Consider the following 17,391-nt stretch of genomic DNA (forward strand, 5'->3'; position numbering starts at 1 on the left):
GAGGGACTATCAGGAAATGGATTATCTTGCACTGAGGTTCACCTTTTTTTGGTATTTTCCTGACATTCTATAAATTCTTTTGAATGACATGCTAGTCACAAATCGCAGATAGGCACAACAAAAAGACTTTCACCAAATAAGTTTTTGGCCAACAAGGCCTTCGTTAAAAATAGACAACACACACACACACACACACACACACACACACACACACACACACACACACACACACACACACATCTCTGTCTCTGTGAGTGTGTGTGTATTGTCTATCTTTGACAAAGGCCATGTTAGCCAAAAGCTTATTTTGTGACAATCTTTTTGTTGTGTCTATCTGCACGTCAGCATCTCCCCTATATGGTGAGTAGCAAATATCCTTTCATAATATTGTTGCATCCCATTCTGGATTTTCCGTTGTTTGAGTGATGTTCATTATTTGACACCCTCTTCAGATATCGATATAAGATGATGACCCATCTTCAGTAACTAAAAACTTCTGAAACTACACTGCAAGAAGTTGAGAGCACTTGTAACTGTAAACCCCATCACTGTTCTGCAATTATACACCAGCACACAGTACACACAAATTGGACAATCTCAGTTGATAAATCTACTCAACCAGTTGAATTACTTCCCTAAATCTTTCCAATGGCAGGATATCATTTGATTTTCAGCAATGAATTTCTCATTTTCATTTGACTGATCTAAATAAATAATCCTAATTTAACTGATTATGCAATTATTCAAGTGCATGTTCTAGAATCATACATAAACTGCTCAAAAGTAGCCCATAATTCTACAAATTCCTGTTTTGATACATTCAGCAAACAATATTCAACAAATATAAACCTTGCTTCTGTACACCGGAATCTGTTGGTAATGTTTTGCATTTTCAGGTGAGCCAAAAGGACTATGAACGCAACCACATAAACACATAGTAAGTGGCCTGTACTTGAATGAGTTCTCACCATGTCTGAGGGTGACTTGGCCACATTAATACTCAGCAAACTGTTGTGAATGCAAATGTGTTTGTGATATCATGGTTACCATATAAGGGAAAGAACAAGAATGAGGAGAAATGTGGGAGATAATATGGAGAGTTCTGAATTTGGTAAGTGTCCACATTGTTTTATGGGATTATCTTTACTATTCAAAGATGATGTGTTTTTAACAAACCCAGTTTGCTAAATATACAACTGCTAGATATACATAAAAGAATGGAGTTGGGAATAAAAATATCTTTTTCAATTTAGAACTAACCCCAGAAACAAGTAGTAGTTTCTTCTGTAGTCTTCGAATCAGTAATATTTGTTGTTCAGCTTCTGTCTGATTCTTGGTGGTATCTGCTTTTATCTTATCTAGTTCCGATACAACAGAATCAAATTTCAGTTGTAAAGCCTTCAATCTGAAAAGAAAATGAAATAATATTTGTGACAATTTCTGAGACAGTGGGAATGTTACAGCTTGCTCCTGTATATAACATTACAAAACTGATATAAACTGTACTAAAACCATCACATACAAAAAATAAATTAAATAATATATTTAAGTTCTAAGATTATGTCTTCACTCATGTTAATAATGTGTCACCGTCACCCAGAAACAAGTAGACTACAACAAATTGAGTAGCATGTCCAAATTAAATTTTTTGAAGTTTAAAAGCACATACGTGTGGTTTCACACACTACTATAGTTCTCAAGAATGGACCAACAAATGAGCAAACTCAAGTACATCTCCTATTTTGTTCAATCTGTCTTTTCACCTCTTCCTCACTTTATTTACAATGTGAGAGCCACTCCACCACCCATATAAACACATTTTTTCTCTTCCAGTTCCATGCCATTTTTCAGATAATATCTAAACCAATAGAAAAAAGTTACAGAGATGAAGGACAAACGGGCCAAGTATCACTACTAGTGTCTGCAATAGGTTCCTGTAAGCTGGCATGAGATAAATGAACAACATAACTGATGCAAAAGAATGTAAATGAAATTGGGGTGGGGAGGACTGGCAGACAGATGCCAAGACAAATCCAGGAAGAACAAAATAAAGATCACGTAGCGAGCAACCGTTTAACTTGAGAACTGGGTGAATAGTGTTAGTGGCATGAGCTACCAAAAACTAAATTGTGATAACTGATGCTATAAACTATTTCTATATTAATTACAATAATACTGACTCTGTGCTCAGTGATCCGTTCTCTGACTTCAAAGACAGCTCCCGCTGTTGCAAGGCCCGAACCACAGAGCGAACCTTCTCAGCCATTGGAGTAGTAGCGGAAGCAGATGACTCACTTTCTGCAGGCCCACAGACCTCTTGCCCTAGAGCCTCCCACTCCTGAAGACGGTGTTGCAGGGTCTCACAACTGGCCTGAACACGAACCAACTCTCGCTCCCGTTCATCTGCTCGTTCTTGTCGCTGCTTTAGATCTGCTACCATTTCCTCCAACAGTAACTTGTTTTGCACAGCGTTCCTGTAAAATGTTGTTGCTATTATTTGATGTTTTATAATGTGCTGAACAAAAGTAGTTCACATCTCAGTACCATGTTTCACAACTGTAAGGAATGCATGTTCTGAACTAGACAATGGTGTAAAAAGTTTGAGTGAGGTTGAATTTTCATCTGAAGTGTTCCACATATTAAAATTGTGCACCAGACCGGAAGTCAACGTGTACCTTTGTGTTTCATATGCGATTCTATCCCTAACAGATACCCAGGTAGATGTAGCAAACCAATACAAAGCTCCATCCCTGCAATAACTCTAATCTACTTTCCTAATTTTACAGAAACATCACTGCATACCTTGTTCTAGCAAGGGTATTGTGAAGAAGAGCTTAGTCATGGTCTATAAATTATTTCCAGAATGAATATTTCGCTCAGAAAATGTAATTTACACTATTAGTAAGCTCACAGACAGATTAATGCTGTGTACTGCATTAGCAGTTAAATCAACAAACACCTAAATCTTCATCTATATTCTGCAAACCACTGCAAAGTGCAAGACAGAGCGTACTTCCCACTGTATCAGTTATTATGGCTTCTTTCTGTTCCATTCACATACGGAGTGTGGGAAAAATGACTGTTTAAATGCCTTTGCAGATGTTTTAAACAATCTAATCTTTTTCTCATGATCCCTATGGCAGTGATATGTAAAGAGTCAAAGTGTATTCTTACATTCATTCTTTAAAGCTGGTTCTCAAAAATTTGTATGTAGGCTTTCTTGGGATCATTTGCAACTATATTAAAGTTCTGCCGGTTCAGTTTCTTCAGCATCTCTATGACACTGTCCAATGGGTCAAACAAACCTGTGCGCATTCATGCTGTCCTCCTCTGTATGCATTCAATGTCCCCTGTTGCTCCTATGTGATATGAGTCCTATACATTTGAGCAATATTCTAGGATGGGTCACATTAGGGTTTTGTAAGCAACCTTCTTTGCAGACTGACTGCATTTGCCTAGTATTCTACCAATGAACCAAAGTCTGCCACCTGTTTGACCTATGACTGAGTCAAAGTGGTCATCCCATTTCATGTCCCTATAAACTGTTACAACCAAGTAGTCGTGTAAGTTGACCGATTCCAATTCTCACTCATTGATATTGTTGTCATACGACATGACATTTTTTTTGTATTGTGAAGTGCATAATTTACAGTTCTGGACATTTAAAGCAATTTTCCAATATTAACACTATTTTGAAATCTTATCAAGAACGAGTGAAATGTTTGTGCAGCTCTTTTCAGACAGTACTTCATTATTACTACATAATCTGCAAGGAGTCTTGGAATATTGTCTAGTCTGCATGGTTGTTAACATACACTGAACTGCCAAAGAAACTGGTATAGGCATGGTTATTGTAACACAGAGATACGAAAACAGGTAGAATACGGTGCTGCACTCAGCAACACCTATATAGGACAACAAGTGACTGGAGCAGTTGTTAGATTGGTTACTGTTACTACAGTGGCAGCTTATCAAGATTTAAGTGAGTTTGAACGTGGTGTTGTAGTTGGCGCATAGCGATGGGACACAGCATCTCCAAGGTAGTGATGCAGAGGGGATTTTCCCTTATGATCATTTCACGAGTGTACCATGAATATCAGGAATCCAGTAAAACATCAAGTCTTCAATATCGCTGCAGCCAGAAAAAGATCCTGCAAGAACACGACAAATTACGACTGAAGAGAATCGTTCAATGTGACAGAAATGCAACCCTTCTGCAAATTGCTGCAGATTTCAATGCTGGGCCACCAACAAGTGTCAGCATGCGAACCATTCAATGAAACATCATCGATAAGGGCTTTCGGACCTGACGGCCCACTCATGTACCCTTGATGACAACTTGACACAAAGCTTTACGCTTCACCTGGGCCCGTCAACACCAACATTGGACTGATGATGACTGGAAACGTGTTGCCTGGTCGGATGAGTCTCGTTTCAAATTATATCGAGCAGATGGACATGTATGGTTATGGAGACAACCTCATGAATCCATGGACCCTGCATGTCACCAAGCTGGTGGAGGCTCTGTAATGGTGTGGGGTGAGTGCAGCTGCAGTGATATGAGACCCCATACGTCTAGACATGACTGACAGGTGACACAAATGTAAGCATCCTGTCTGATCACCTGCATCCATTCATGTCCATTGCACATTCCGAAGGACTTGGGCAACTGCAGCAGGACAATGCGACACCCCACACGCCCAGAATTACTACAGAGTGGTTCCACTGACACTCTTCTTAGTTTACACACGTCCGCTGGCCACTAAACTCCCCAGACATGAACATTATTGAGCATATCTGGGGTGCCTTGCAATGTGCTGTTCAGAAAAGATCTCCACACCCTGCAGGATTCATGGCATCAGTTCCCTCCAGCACTACTTCAGACATTACTAAATCCATGCTACGTTGTGTTGCAGCACTTCTGCATGCTCACGGGGGCCCTACAAGATACTAACCAGGGGTACCAGTTTCTTTGGCTCTTCAGTGTATAGCATGAGCAATTAGTCCCAGCACACTTCCCTGGGAACACATTTAGTTACTTCTACACCTGACATGCTGTGTTCTCCCTAACAAGAAAATGTCAATCCAGTCACAAATATTACTCAATACCCATACATATGGTCATACTATCAATAGTAAGTGTAGGTATGGCACTGAGTCAAATGCTTTTTGGAAATCGGGAAGTACAGCACCCACCTGACTTGCTGGATCCACAGCTTTCAGGATATCGTGAGAAAAAAAAGAGAGTTGGGTTTCATATAATCATTGTTCTCAGAATCCATGCTGGTTGGCATGGAGAAGGTCATTCTGTTCAGTTTATCTCAATATATTTGAGCTCAGAACATGTCCTAAGATTCTTCAGTCAATGGATGTCAAGAATATTGTATGGTATGAAACTTAATGACAGATTAAAACAACATGCTGTACTGGGACTTGAACCTGGGACATTCACCTTTCACAGGCAAGTGCTCTACCAACTGAGCTACCCGAGAAGAATTCATGACCCATCTTGACAGCTGCACTTCTGTCAGTGTATCATCTCCTACCATCCGGACTTAACAGAACTTCTCCTGTGTAACTTACAGGACTAGAACTCCGGGAAGAAAGGATATTACGGAGACATGGCACAGCCACAACCTGGCGGATTGTTTCCTGCATTCATTCTCAATATTGGATGATAGTCTTGTAGACCAGTTCTGCTACTCTTGTAGATGGGTGTGAACTGCACTTTCTTCCAACTACTGGGCATGATTTTTTGTTCAGGGGATCAGTTAAAAGAGGGGCTCATTCAGTATAGTATCTGATAAAGCGCCCACCAGGACCTGTAGCTTTGTTTGATTTTAGTGATTTCAGCTCTTTCTCAACATCAGTGCATGTGCCGTGCCTTGCCTTGACAGACTACACATAGTACCTTTTCCAACGGATGAAATGAGCCTCATTGGCTCACTTTCAGTTTCGGTGGAAGACAGCACCTTGAACTTATGGTTAAGGGGATGGGTGTAACACTGTGAGTTCTCCCTGGTCCCTGTCTGACCTGTGAAGGATGCCTAAACCTACCACTGGCATGCCACTCACAGTCAAGTGGGCAGGTACTGGTAGATGCTGTACAGGAGACAGGATTCACAGGAGACAGGATTCACAGGAGAGGACAGTACTTGAGGCACCAAAGGCATACAAATCTCAGGAGCCTTCTAAACAAACTCATTCACAGCAGCTTATGAATATCAACTACCTCGTCCCATGTTTGAGAACAATACCCACTGTTGGGCTGCATTATGGCTGGTGCCATGTTTTGCACAAGAGTAAACAAACAACTTTAAAACAGACCTGCTGATTATCTTTTAATTTCTGGATCTGTTAACCTAAAGGTATTACTACAGTTTCTATATAAGAACTGAAGAAGTAAACACGTAGAACAAGATTTCTGGAGGGGGGGGGGAAAAAAAAAAAGGTTGAAACTTTTTAAAGATTAATAATTTATGATAAATGCAGACAATATACAATTCTGTTGAAAGGGAAAACTAAATCTGATATGATACAATAGTTATAATGTGTGCTACAACTTTAAATCAAACACTGATTTATTACAAAATATCCTATCTGATCAAAAGCGCTGGGGGCGCCTACTTCGGACATTGTAGTGCCTACTGCATCGGTATCCCACTCCATGTCCAGCCAACATGGGATGCCTGCATCAGGAGGCGTATATTCACAAGGAAAACCTACGTCATCTGTTTTGTAAACACAAATACTTAGCAGTGGCCACAACCCAACACAAGGTCTTCACCAATGGCCACCAGGGTCCACTACCCGTTCGCAGAGCCTGCAGAACAGCTTCACCAGAGGTCGCAGCTAGCCCAGAAACTACTTTGATACATCAGGCACGTGATTGCAAATAGTTCTGGCAGATACATCTGCCAACAGGCTTTATAAGGTGGTGCACTGCTGGCAAAAGGGAGTTTGATGCAGCGCTTGGAAGGATACAGAGCTGCCGCCCCGGCAGCCAAGGTCCAACGCCTCTTCTAGCTGGCTGATCTCTTGTAGATGGACTTGGTATAGTCAACGAACCTCTTGACATTGTAGAATTGTTTATTGTGTTCGCTCCCCATGAAGAGTCAGGTCTTTTCTATTATTATTGTTTGTTATTTTGTATTTGTGTCAACCCGCAGTAAAGATCGAGTTGGTTGTTCTTTTGGAAATTGTATAATTGTTTCGTTTTGGTGAGTCCAATAAATTGTTTTCAGATTTGTGTTTTCTGCATTTCTATTCTGCTAGTGCAGATACTTCAAAAAGTGTCCTGACACCTATTAGTGGAACTGATATGGAGTGTGTTCACCATTTGCCTTTACGATGGCTTGAACTCTGGTGGGGAGATTTTCAGTGAGGTGTCTGAATGTCTGTACAGGAATGGAAGCCCATTCTTCCTCAAGAGCCGGAATCAGAGAAGGTAGTGATATTGGATGAAGGTGATGTTGGACGCTGCGGTTTGGAGTGAAGTGGACTTTCTAGTTCATCCCAAAGGTATTCCATTGGGTTTTGTTTGAGACTCTGGACAAGCCAATCCAACTCAGGAATGTTATTGTTCACAAATCATTGCCTAACAGATGTTACTTTACGGCAGGGTACTTTGTCTTACTGATATAGCCGTCTTCAAACTGTTCCTCTGCTGTTCCAGTGCCATAAAATGTGTTCACATACTCCTGCTTTTCGCATTTTCTTAAGCACAATAAGGGGACCACATCCTATCCAGAAAAATCAGCCAATACTATAACACCCCCTCCTTTACACTTCTCTATTGGCATTACACATGACGGCAGGTAACATTTGTAACATTTTCCAAATATTTTCCAAAGCCTTACCCTTCCATCAGATTGCAACTTGATGTAGCATGAATCATCACTCCAAATCACTCATTTTCAATTATCCACTGTCCAGTGGCATCACATCTTGCATCACCTCAAACATTGCTTAGTACTGAGTACAAATATGTTTGGCACATGAGGAGCTCCTTGAGCACGGTACCCCATTCTTTTTAACTCCCTACACAGTCATCATATGAGCTGGACTGCTGGTAGCATCTTGGAATTCATGAGTGGCCCTTCCGCAAATTTCATGTGATTTTTTACAACCACCCTCTGCAATGCTCGATGATCCCTGTTCATCAGTATATGAAGTCAGTATTGATGAAGCTATGGTTCTTCCTTTGTGTTCCCACTTCAAAATCACATCACCATTAGTTGATCAGGGCTGCTTTAGAAGAGAGTAAATGTCACTGATTGATTTGTTACACACGTGACATCCAATGACTAGTCCACATCTGAAGTCATGAGCTCTCCTGACTGATCCATTCTGTTGTTACAGCTTCTCTACTGACAACACAATAATTCCCATGCCTCTTCTTATTGTGGTGGGTCAACCTCTCTTGATGTGTAGTGGTCAATTCCCAGAATGTAGGGATTTTCAGATGCTGTTACTCAGATAGCTTATGTTATGCACTACACTTGTAACAGCCAAAAATTCTCAAAAATATATGTTTATACAAGCAGGTGTACACTGAAATTCAAAGTAAACATCTTTTTTATTATTTTATTTATTTATTAACTTTTTTCTGAGGAGATGACTGCTGAAATTGGGGCAGCTAGTAAAGCAAAAATGCAATGCAAGCTTGACCTTATGGTGATAAAAAATTTTATCGTATATTATTAAACTGCACTTCTGCACAGGATTTGCATTTTAAATCAAAGTAATAATGATTAGGAGTGCCAGCAACAAGAATTTAGGGAGATTAGTCATAAATAAATCTCTTTGGACCACAGTTATTCAAATCCAATTTACAAGTTACTTTTACTCAAGAAAAAGGAAATAACGATTTGCCCATTATCAATTACAAGAATCTCAGGGTCATTAGCAGGGTGTTCAAATTGTGATTGCTATGAGTCAAATGGAACTGGCAGGCAGACATAAATGAGATCTGTAGTGCATTTTACCACACAGTGATCTGGCTGCTATTGGTGTGGTGTAAGACATGCTGCAGGTCAGCACTGTGACAGCAGCAGGTAGAAGTGCTGTGATTGGCTGGCATATTTCCTGGCAGTGCATAAGTAACAGGCAGCACTGTCTCGATGACAAGTCCCCTCTTTCCAGTATCCGCCATTAAGTGACCCCTTCAAGGTGATCGCTTTGTGTTCTCCAGAGGCATGGTTCTGAACATGGCCAAGAGCTCAACTGGTTAGTTTATGTTTCTCTTCTGGCCAATCAAACTGTTGTTCAGCATCATTGTTAAACATGTTGTGCCAGCCACAATTATCATGGCTGGATGACCACATATAGATTTTATTGTGGGTGGAATTCCTTCCTTGGGCGAACTCCATGTCGGCAGTTAAGAATAGATATCCTGTGATTGTCTACCCATTTGTCACAGTATGTGCAGACGCTAAAGGGCATTCACAGCAAGCATTCTTCCTCTTAGCAAATTGCGTGATGTTATTTTCCATTACCACCTCACATCCTGTCTGTCCTCTCTGCTCCACCCACTAACAGGTCACTTCTACTCTTCTCAAAAGCATTCTGGTGTATGATGGTGACTGTCCAGGGGGCAGGGAGTCTATTGTCAGCATGAGCCATGGACACTTCACAGGTTAACTGAAAGATTTAATTTGGCAGTAACACTTATCAAAGTACTTGTAACCAAAATGGTTCAACTGACATGAAAAATGTATTATATATGTTACAGTGGAAGTGGAAGTTTCAGGGAAAGTATACCATCACCAGTGATAGTGCACCTTCACTGGTCCATTTAGTGAAAGTGGATTACTGATTCAAGTTCTCTCACACAACACATTGACTAGGGATAGTGCACTATCACTAGTGAATGTATACTTTCACTGTCAAGAGGTAAGGAATGTGAACCATGGCTGTAATAACAAAACAGTCGTACTTTGAAAGTTGCATTTATCACCTATAGCTTGAAAACATAGTCATATTATGTAAAATTCATTTATTGCAGCAAGGATGTGCACCATGGCACTTTGAGTTGTACAACACATTTTTGTTTTTGCAAAAGCATCCTAGAGTCTGGCATTTTTGCTGGCAGTTGCATTTGAAGAATCCCTGGCCACTTCCCATCGACTGTCCTCAGGGCAATAGTTTTCTCTGCTGGAACTTCCTCCATTGAGATTATTCTTAGAGAGCAAGTACTGAACTGGGAACTAAAGCGAAATGTTGTAGTTATAGCTTCAGTGGCATATCGTATCGTCCCTTTCATAATTATTTAAAAACAAACAATTTATTACCGTGCATTTAGTTTGCTCAGAACACCATCTCTCATCCCAATTCGGTAGAAGCCATAGACCGTTGTCTTGAGGATGACACCTAAGATTGACCTAGCATCTCCTCTTCCTCTATCAATGTCAGGAACTGGAACTTCCCACTGTTGGAAAGCAGCAATCTGAACACTGCCACGTTCTTTGCACTTGTTATTTTAAGCACTTGTACGCTTCATTTCTGTGGTTTTTAATAGCAAAGTTGAATCATCTAAATCAGTCAGGCAGTAGTCATTATTGTTAGGAATACTTTCTCTGTGTTCTCAACCTCTGTTACTGTTGAAATGTTACCCTCTTGCAATGAAGATTTACTATGATCATTATCCTGCAATGTTTCATCCCTGTCTCACTGCTAACACTCACTTGATTAATTCTATTTTCACAGTCACCCTCAGAGTGAACATTCATCAATGCTCCACGATATACACTTGTTTAAGACAAACCATGTTTAGGAGGGCAGCCGACAAATTTAGTGAGGTGGTCCTGATAAACCATTATAAATTTGTAATCGCTTTGTACAGAGATCTTTTAATTCCAAAATGTACAGTGCCATTCTTCATTCGCTGCCCAAATCTTAATGCATGGCTCCACTCCACAGTGTTGTGCTCCTGCATCCACGTAGTTAGCATATTTTCTACGTCTTGATTTGCTCACTCTACACTACCTTGGCTCTGACTGTGTCTAGGTTTACTGTGGTCAATCTTAAAATTGAGCCATAGTTCAGATGAGCTGCTCATTATTTTGTTAATGAACTCTCTACCACTGTCAGACTGCAATATACTGAGGGAGCGCCTAACAATGTAAAAATATCAATAATGTTATCGCATATCTCTGTTATCTACTTAACTGCCCCCAACTAAGAAAGGGTATAATGCGAGGAAGGGCTGGTAACTCCACCCAGGCCCCCAGTGTGGTCTTCCACTTGGCAAAATCAGTGGGCCCACGTGAAGGGGGGAAGACCGCAGGTGAGGATAGGCAAAGAGGGCTAGGCCCATGTATTGTGCATCACTCACCCTGTAGCTACAACCCAAGGAAGGAGCCACGCAGCAGCAGCCTGGCTGCAGGAAGACTATGCTTTGAAAAACAAAGTCCGCCTGTAACCAATATGCCACTATTTGGCTACCTTAAGAGAGTTTTGAACTTCAGTGGCCTGAGAACAACGAATTTAGTGAGGTGGTCCTGATAAACCATTACAAATTTGTAATCTGCATCTGGTTGCAATTGGAAGTAAATGAGATCAACTTGACATCTGGAATTTAGCTCCTTGAACAGCACTGGTTTCACTACTATTCCTTTGTTCTCACCTTTTTGGTTTTGTAAACAAGGCTCACACAAACTGATATAAATTTAGACATCTCTGTATGCTATATTACAGAACTTTGACTTCAAGCATTTTATCATTCGGTCGCGTCCACCATGGGCAGTCATTACATGACCTTCAAGCAGAATATCATACAGTTCTTCATCATAAACATTGTATTTAATATTACTTGCTTCAGTTACAGGTTGTATTAATTTGGTTACTCCATTCACTTCCAGCACTTCCTGTTGTTGTTGTTGTTGTTGTGGTCTTCAGTCCTGAGACTGGTTTGATGCAGCTCTCCATGCTACTCTATCCTGTGCAAGCTTCTTCACCTCCCAGTACCTACTGCAACCTACACCCTTCTGAATCTGCTTAGTGTATTCATCTCTTGGTCTCCCCCTACGATTTTTACCCTCCACGATGCCCTCCAATACTAAATAGGTGATCCCTTGATGCCTCAGAACATGTCCTACCAACCGATCCCTTCTTCTGGTCAAGTTGTGCCACAAACTTCTCTTCTCCCCAATCGTATTCAATACTTCCTCATTAGTTATGTGATCTACCCACCTTATCTTCAGCATTCTTCTGTAGCACCACATTTCGAAAGCTTCTATTCTCTTCTTGTCCAAACTATTTATCGTCCATGTTTCACTTCCATACATGGCTACACTCCATACGAATACTTTCAGAAATGACTTCCTGACACTTAAATCTATACTCGATGTTAACAAATTTCTCTTCTTCAGAAACGCTTTCCTTGCCATTGCCAGTCCTCTCTACTTCGACTATCATCAGTTATTTTGCTCCACAAATAGCAAAACTCCTTTACTACTTTAAGTGTCTCATTTCCTAATCTAATATCCTCAACATCACCTGACTTAATTCGACTACATTCCATTATCCTCGTTTTGCTTCCTATCTCTTCAAAAACTTGTAGTTGTTGCCGTTCCTCTTTTGTCCAGGTTTTAGTGATTTAGCCTTGCTGATAAGTGACTCTTACTTTTCTCTGTCCATGAAGACAGAATTATAACTGAGATTTCCCCGTTCCACTCTAAGATGTTTGTAGAACTTCACTGATTCAACCACAGCTGCACTGATGTGAACTGTAACTGCAGTACTGTCAACCACAGCTGCACTACTGTAAACCGTAACTGCACTACTGACAACCATAACTACACTGCTGTATAACATAATAATCAGCTGATGACAATTACATTCATGCTGATGCGTGGTAACATTGTTGGACACACCATTAATGACCCAAGAGCAGTGGTGGTACACCTTCACTAGTGGATAATATGCTATGTTCACGTTACCTAGCTGAGTACAGTGATGGTTCACCTTCACTAGTGCATACATTTTTTTTCGCTTTATGGTACACTGTCACTGATCACTTTAGTGATGGTATACATCCATTAGGGAAGGTTTGCCTTCCCTAATCTTCCACTTCCACTGTGACATATACACTAGAGGTCCCCCCCCCAAAAAATCAGAATGGCTTGCATGAGATGTCTGAAAGGAAGATGTACAGCCTAACTGAAGGATTAAGAAATGAATCTGTAGAACAGTGTGAAACTTATAAATAAATAAACGACAGAGCATATGCTGAAGAACTGGAAAGATTTATGAGAGAGGCTGAAACTTCTACTTTATGAGTTAAGACAATGAACAGTGACAAGGAAAAACAGAGGGGCAATAAGAACTGCATATAGTTTACACAGACTTATCAAACAGAGTATTTGAGTGTATCAAGGTTTATAATATCGCAAAGCATTGTAGGATATACGATTTCTGAGAAGTGCCTGAACTTACTGCACATGTAGCACCATATGGGAATATATTTCTGAATGAAACCACTGAACCGATACCAGAACTTATCTCTGTGAAGGCACAATCATTGACATTTTTTTTAATTTCAAATGGCCATGGACAGGTTTAGTCAAGCTGTAGTGAGAGGAGAATGTAGCTGCAAGCACATGTGTGCAAGAAGAATGCTTGTCTGAATGCTGAGTTATGATCTCCAACATTTTGTTTTAATGCCTGTCTGCTTTATGTTGTCACCACCATGCGTTGAATAGTGGTTGTGTTTATTCACTCCATTAGTTTTACCGCAATCAGAATTTTCAATGGTTATATAAAAAACTGACAGAAAAGTCATAGTTAAATTCCCAAATTCCCACATGGTATAATCTTACAACTACTGTGACACTATTCTGTTGAAAGTATTCTTATTAATGGACACTTTTTTTCATAGTGGCTGAATTTTTTGTTCATATTCTGACCTCCAATTCTGTGTTTCTTTGCTTGAAATTGTGTTTCACAACACATAAAACTGACCCTTTACTTTTAGAACTTGACACAACTGCTTGTATCTATAAATCCCTAACACACATAATCAAACTACACTGCTCCCAGTTGTATCAAATCTGGACATATGCCAAATAATCATGTAGAATATGTATAAAATTCTCCAAGGAATCATTTTGAATTACCTGACATTTCATGGCTAAGAGCAATTATTTTACAAATGTGATCTCAAAGGAGCTATTCCTTTTGATCCTACTGCAGCAAGAATAATGTTGCAGAACTGTACAAAACTGTTTTTACAATAACGGTTGTGTTTCTTCAATTGTTAACACCTAAAAATTAAGTACCAACAACAGCGACCTAGAAGTAGACAGAAGTGATGTAGCAACAATTACTATAAAAAAAAGTTTCTTTTCTAAATCTACATAAAATATTGAAATGTTTTCCATTAGTGAGAATTCATATTTGTGTTACAATGCATTCACACTAGTATGTTATACTTCTGAGCAATTTCTTCTTGAGACTGTATTTATCTGTCGATGGAAATTAATTCTACACATCATGGAGAATGTAAATGTGGTTACTGTTCCGGTGTAAAGTCAAGTGCCAGCACACCAGGTGGGAACGTTAGAGCAGAGAGGGCTGTGAGATGATGTCAGCCAATTGCACGCTGTCCGACCCCTCTGCAGGACAATAACGCAACGGCAGCACGGCAACGCAACGGCAGCACCCTCTACACAAAAAGGACATAAATGCCGCGACACCTGGCTGCAGCCCAGTTCTGTGAGTACTACACCAGTGAGTTCAAGAACAGCATCAAGACTAGTCATTTCACTTCTACTATGTAGCATTTTCTATAATGAAGAGCTTTCTTATTTTGTCTGTCACGCTTCGCTTGTGACACATCGGTAATTCACAAAGTTAAGAATTGCAATCATTTCCTTTTGTAATATATTTCATTAATATGATTTGCTTGAACTATTGTCTAGCGATCCGAGAAAGCAGGTTTCCTAGGCACCCCATATTCGACGCATAGGCAGGATACCATATTTACAAATTAAATTAGGTACAGAAACTCATCTATGTATAGTACAGGTTTCTGTACTGTTGCACACAAATTTAGATTGTTTGAGACTGTAACGAAATTATGAATATTCCTGAAAATATTTTCATCTGTGTGTAGATACAACATTTAACTGCTTTTGACAGCATGCAGATTGTAATATTTATTTTTAAAATCCATAAAACAGACACATGATAAAGATATCTGCAGTTATTTCTGTACTTTTTGAAAGAAACTGAACACAACAAAGGACAATTTCTTTAAAACATGAAAAAAAGGGGAGATAAAGTTCATAATGAGTAAAAATGGAAGAATTTTCGATAAATGATTAGCACAAAATGTCAATACTCAAAGAGAAAGTTGTTCATACACTGCTGAACGTGGTACTTATTGCCTCACAGTTGTAGATAATTTTTAAATAGTCAATTCTCATGAGCAGTTTTTTGAGGAGAGCTAAAAGCTATTAGCATTTCTGTCTGTTTTATTTGCTGGCATGAAAGTACCTCCACCTATAAAGAGCATGCAAGCTTCCTCATTTAACTTTTAGTGACAAATACTAACCTTTTAACCAGGGCACTGATCTCATTCATATAATGGTTGCAGTGTAGCAATGAAACAAGTAAGCCTATACATTTACAATTTCCTGAAAGCAAACCTTACACAAGAGAACAACAAAATACAACTTAAAAATACATGTAAGTTTTCACTGAGATTAGACTCCACTAAAGGAGATGGAGGTACAAGAGGTTGCACAATTGCTTCAAATAGACACTTACACAACTGCGGATAATTGTGCCTAAATAAGATACTAGGAATGGTACTGCCACAAATCAGCTGCTTCTAAACTGCAAATCGCACATCATGTAATGTCATTACATACAGTTTCCTTAAAATAGAAGCAACAATGATCTTACAATGACAACCTACCTCAGTCGCTTGTTTTCCTCCTTTAACGAGGCAGCTTCTTTCTCTAAGCTTGGAAATGCAAGTAGTTTCTGTTCTTGAGACTTTGCATATGCTAGTGTCTCTTGATATGATTCCTGCTCCCTTTGTAAATCCTAAAATTGAAGTCCATAAATTAACTGGATGATTAAACCCAAAAATAGATGGATCTTGTTGGTATATGTATTAACAGAACAACTGCAACAGTACCTTTATTTTACTATTAGCAAGCTGCAAATTATCTTCTGCATTTTTTAGTTTATTTTGCATATTTTTGAACTCTTGCAGTTTCTCCTCTAAACTGGTATTTCTCTCTGACATATCAGCAATTTGCTGTTTTGTATTTTTCAGTTCATGTTTCAGCTGCATCATTTGTCGCTCATTAGCTTTAATATTGGCTTGTACATCAAATTCAAACTGTGAACAATACACATGTATCACTTTCATGATAGGTTGTTTGGGCATTAAACTTTACAAAAATACTGTTTCTTAATATAATACATTGAGAACAATAATAATGTATCAGTGCAGAGAACAATTCTTTAGCATCTAACCATTACATTTATAATGAAAAATATATACACAACAGTGTGTATGAAACTGCATTGCACATGTGATAAGCTTCCCCTTACAGCATTATCGTTTTGGACAAACAGAAGAAAGATTACAGATACTCCACCTACGTCAAGATCACCACCTTCAGAACAGTAGTTTGATCGAGTGAGGTGCTAGAAGAAATTGGCTGTGGTCTTTAAAGAACAATTCCATCATTCACATCCAGTAATGAAAATCTAAATAAGAATGGCTGAAGCCTACAACCCCTAACACAATTTTTGTGCAAGGATAACACTACATCATAAATAATTTTACAATAGTGAACACGGGAGATTGAAATAAGATATGCTTCAAGATATTAACCATCAAACATTACACTTACCATATGTTCTGCTGCTCTAAACAGACAGACATGTGAACGTATGTTGTAAGTAGTTTGGTGAGTTACCAAATAATAATTTTCTGGACTTCTCAAATTACTTAAATTTTTTTAATATCTGATAAGAGTAAAGGAACAAGTCGTCGATTCACATTTATCTGCACAAAAGCTATGGCTGTGGCAGCAACAGCTGGGCAATTCCATTCTGGATACATTCGCACTGACTGTTTGCTACAGAGGGAGGTAATACTACTTATCACTTTTCTGTCCACTGTGACAGCTAGTTAAGAACATTCTGTCATGTAAAATAAATAAGCTGTGGAGAGAAGCAATGCAAACAATAAAAACAAATCACAACTGTTGCACTACCAGCTGCAAGCATTGTATGCAACTGATTGGACAACTGCCCCATGGTAGAAGAGCGTTGTGACAATGGTGGACAGTATAGAAAGTGGGATCAGGCTCATTCTCTGGTTGGTTGTTGCTACACTAACTGTCATGTAAACAATTAGCTGCCACT

At 39.4% G+C, this 17,391-nt stretch overlaps 1 protein-coding gene across 1 annotated transcript in view; it reads right to left on the reverse strand.

Moving 5' to 3' along the window:
* The window catches only part of LOC124804899 (mitotic spindle assembly checkpoint protein MAD1), a 104,396-nt gene that overhangs the window by 50,954 nt on the left and 36,051 nt on the right, over positions 1 to 17,391 (reverse strand). The window contains 4 exon segments of the mRNA XM_047265272.1: positions 1,261 to 1,405; positions 2,181 to 2,474; positions 15,923 to 16,053; positions 16,148 to 16,354. Of these exon segments, the coding sequence (XP_047121228.1) occupies positions 1,261 to 1,405; positions 2,181 to 2,474; positions 15,923 to 16,053; positions 16,148 to 16,354 (777 nt within the window).

The sequence above is a fragment of the Schistocerca piceifrons genome, chromosome 7, assembly GCF_021461385.2.
Source record: "Schistocerca piceifrons isolate TAMUIC-IGC-003096 chromosome 7, iqSchPice1.1, whole genome shotgun sequence".
NCBI lineage: Eukaryota > Metazoa > Arthropoda > Insecta > Orthoptera > Acrididae > Schistocerca > Schistocerca piceifrons.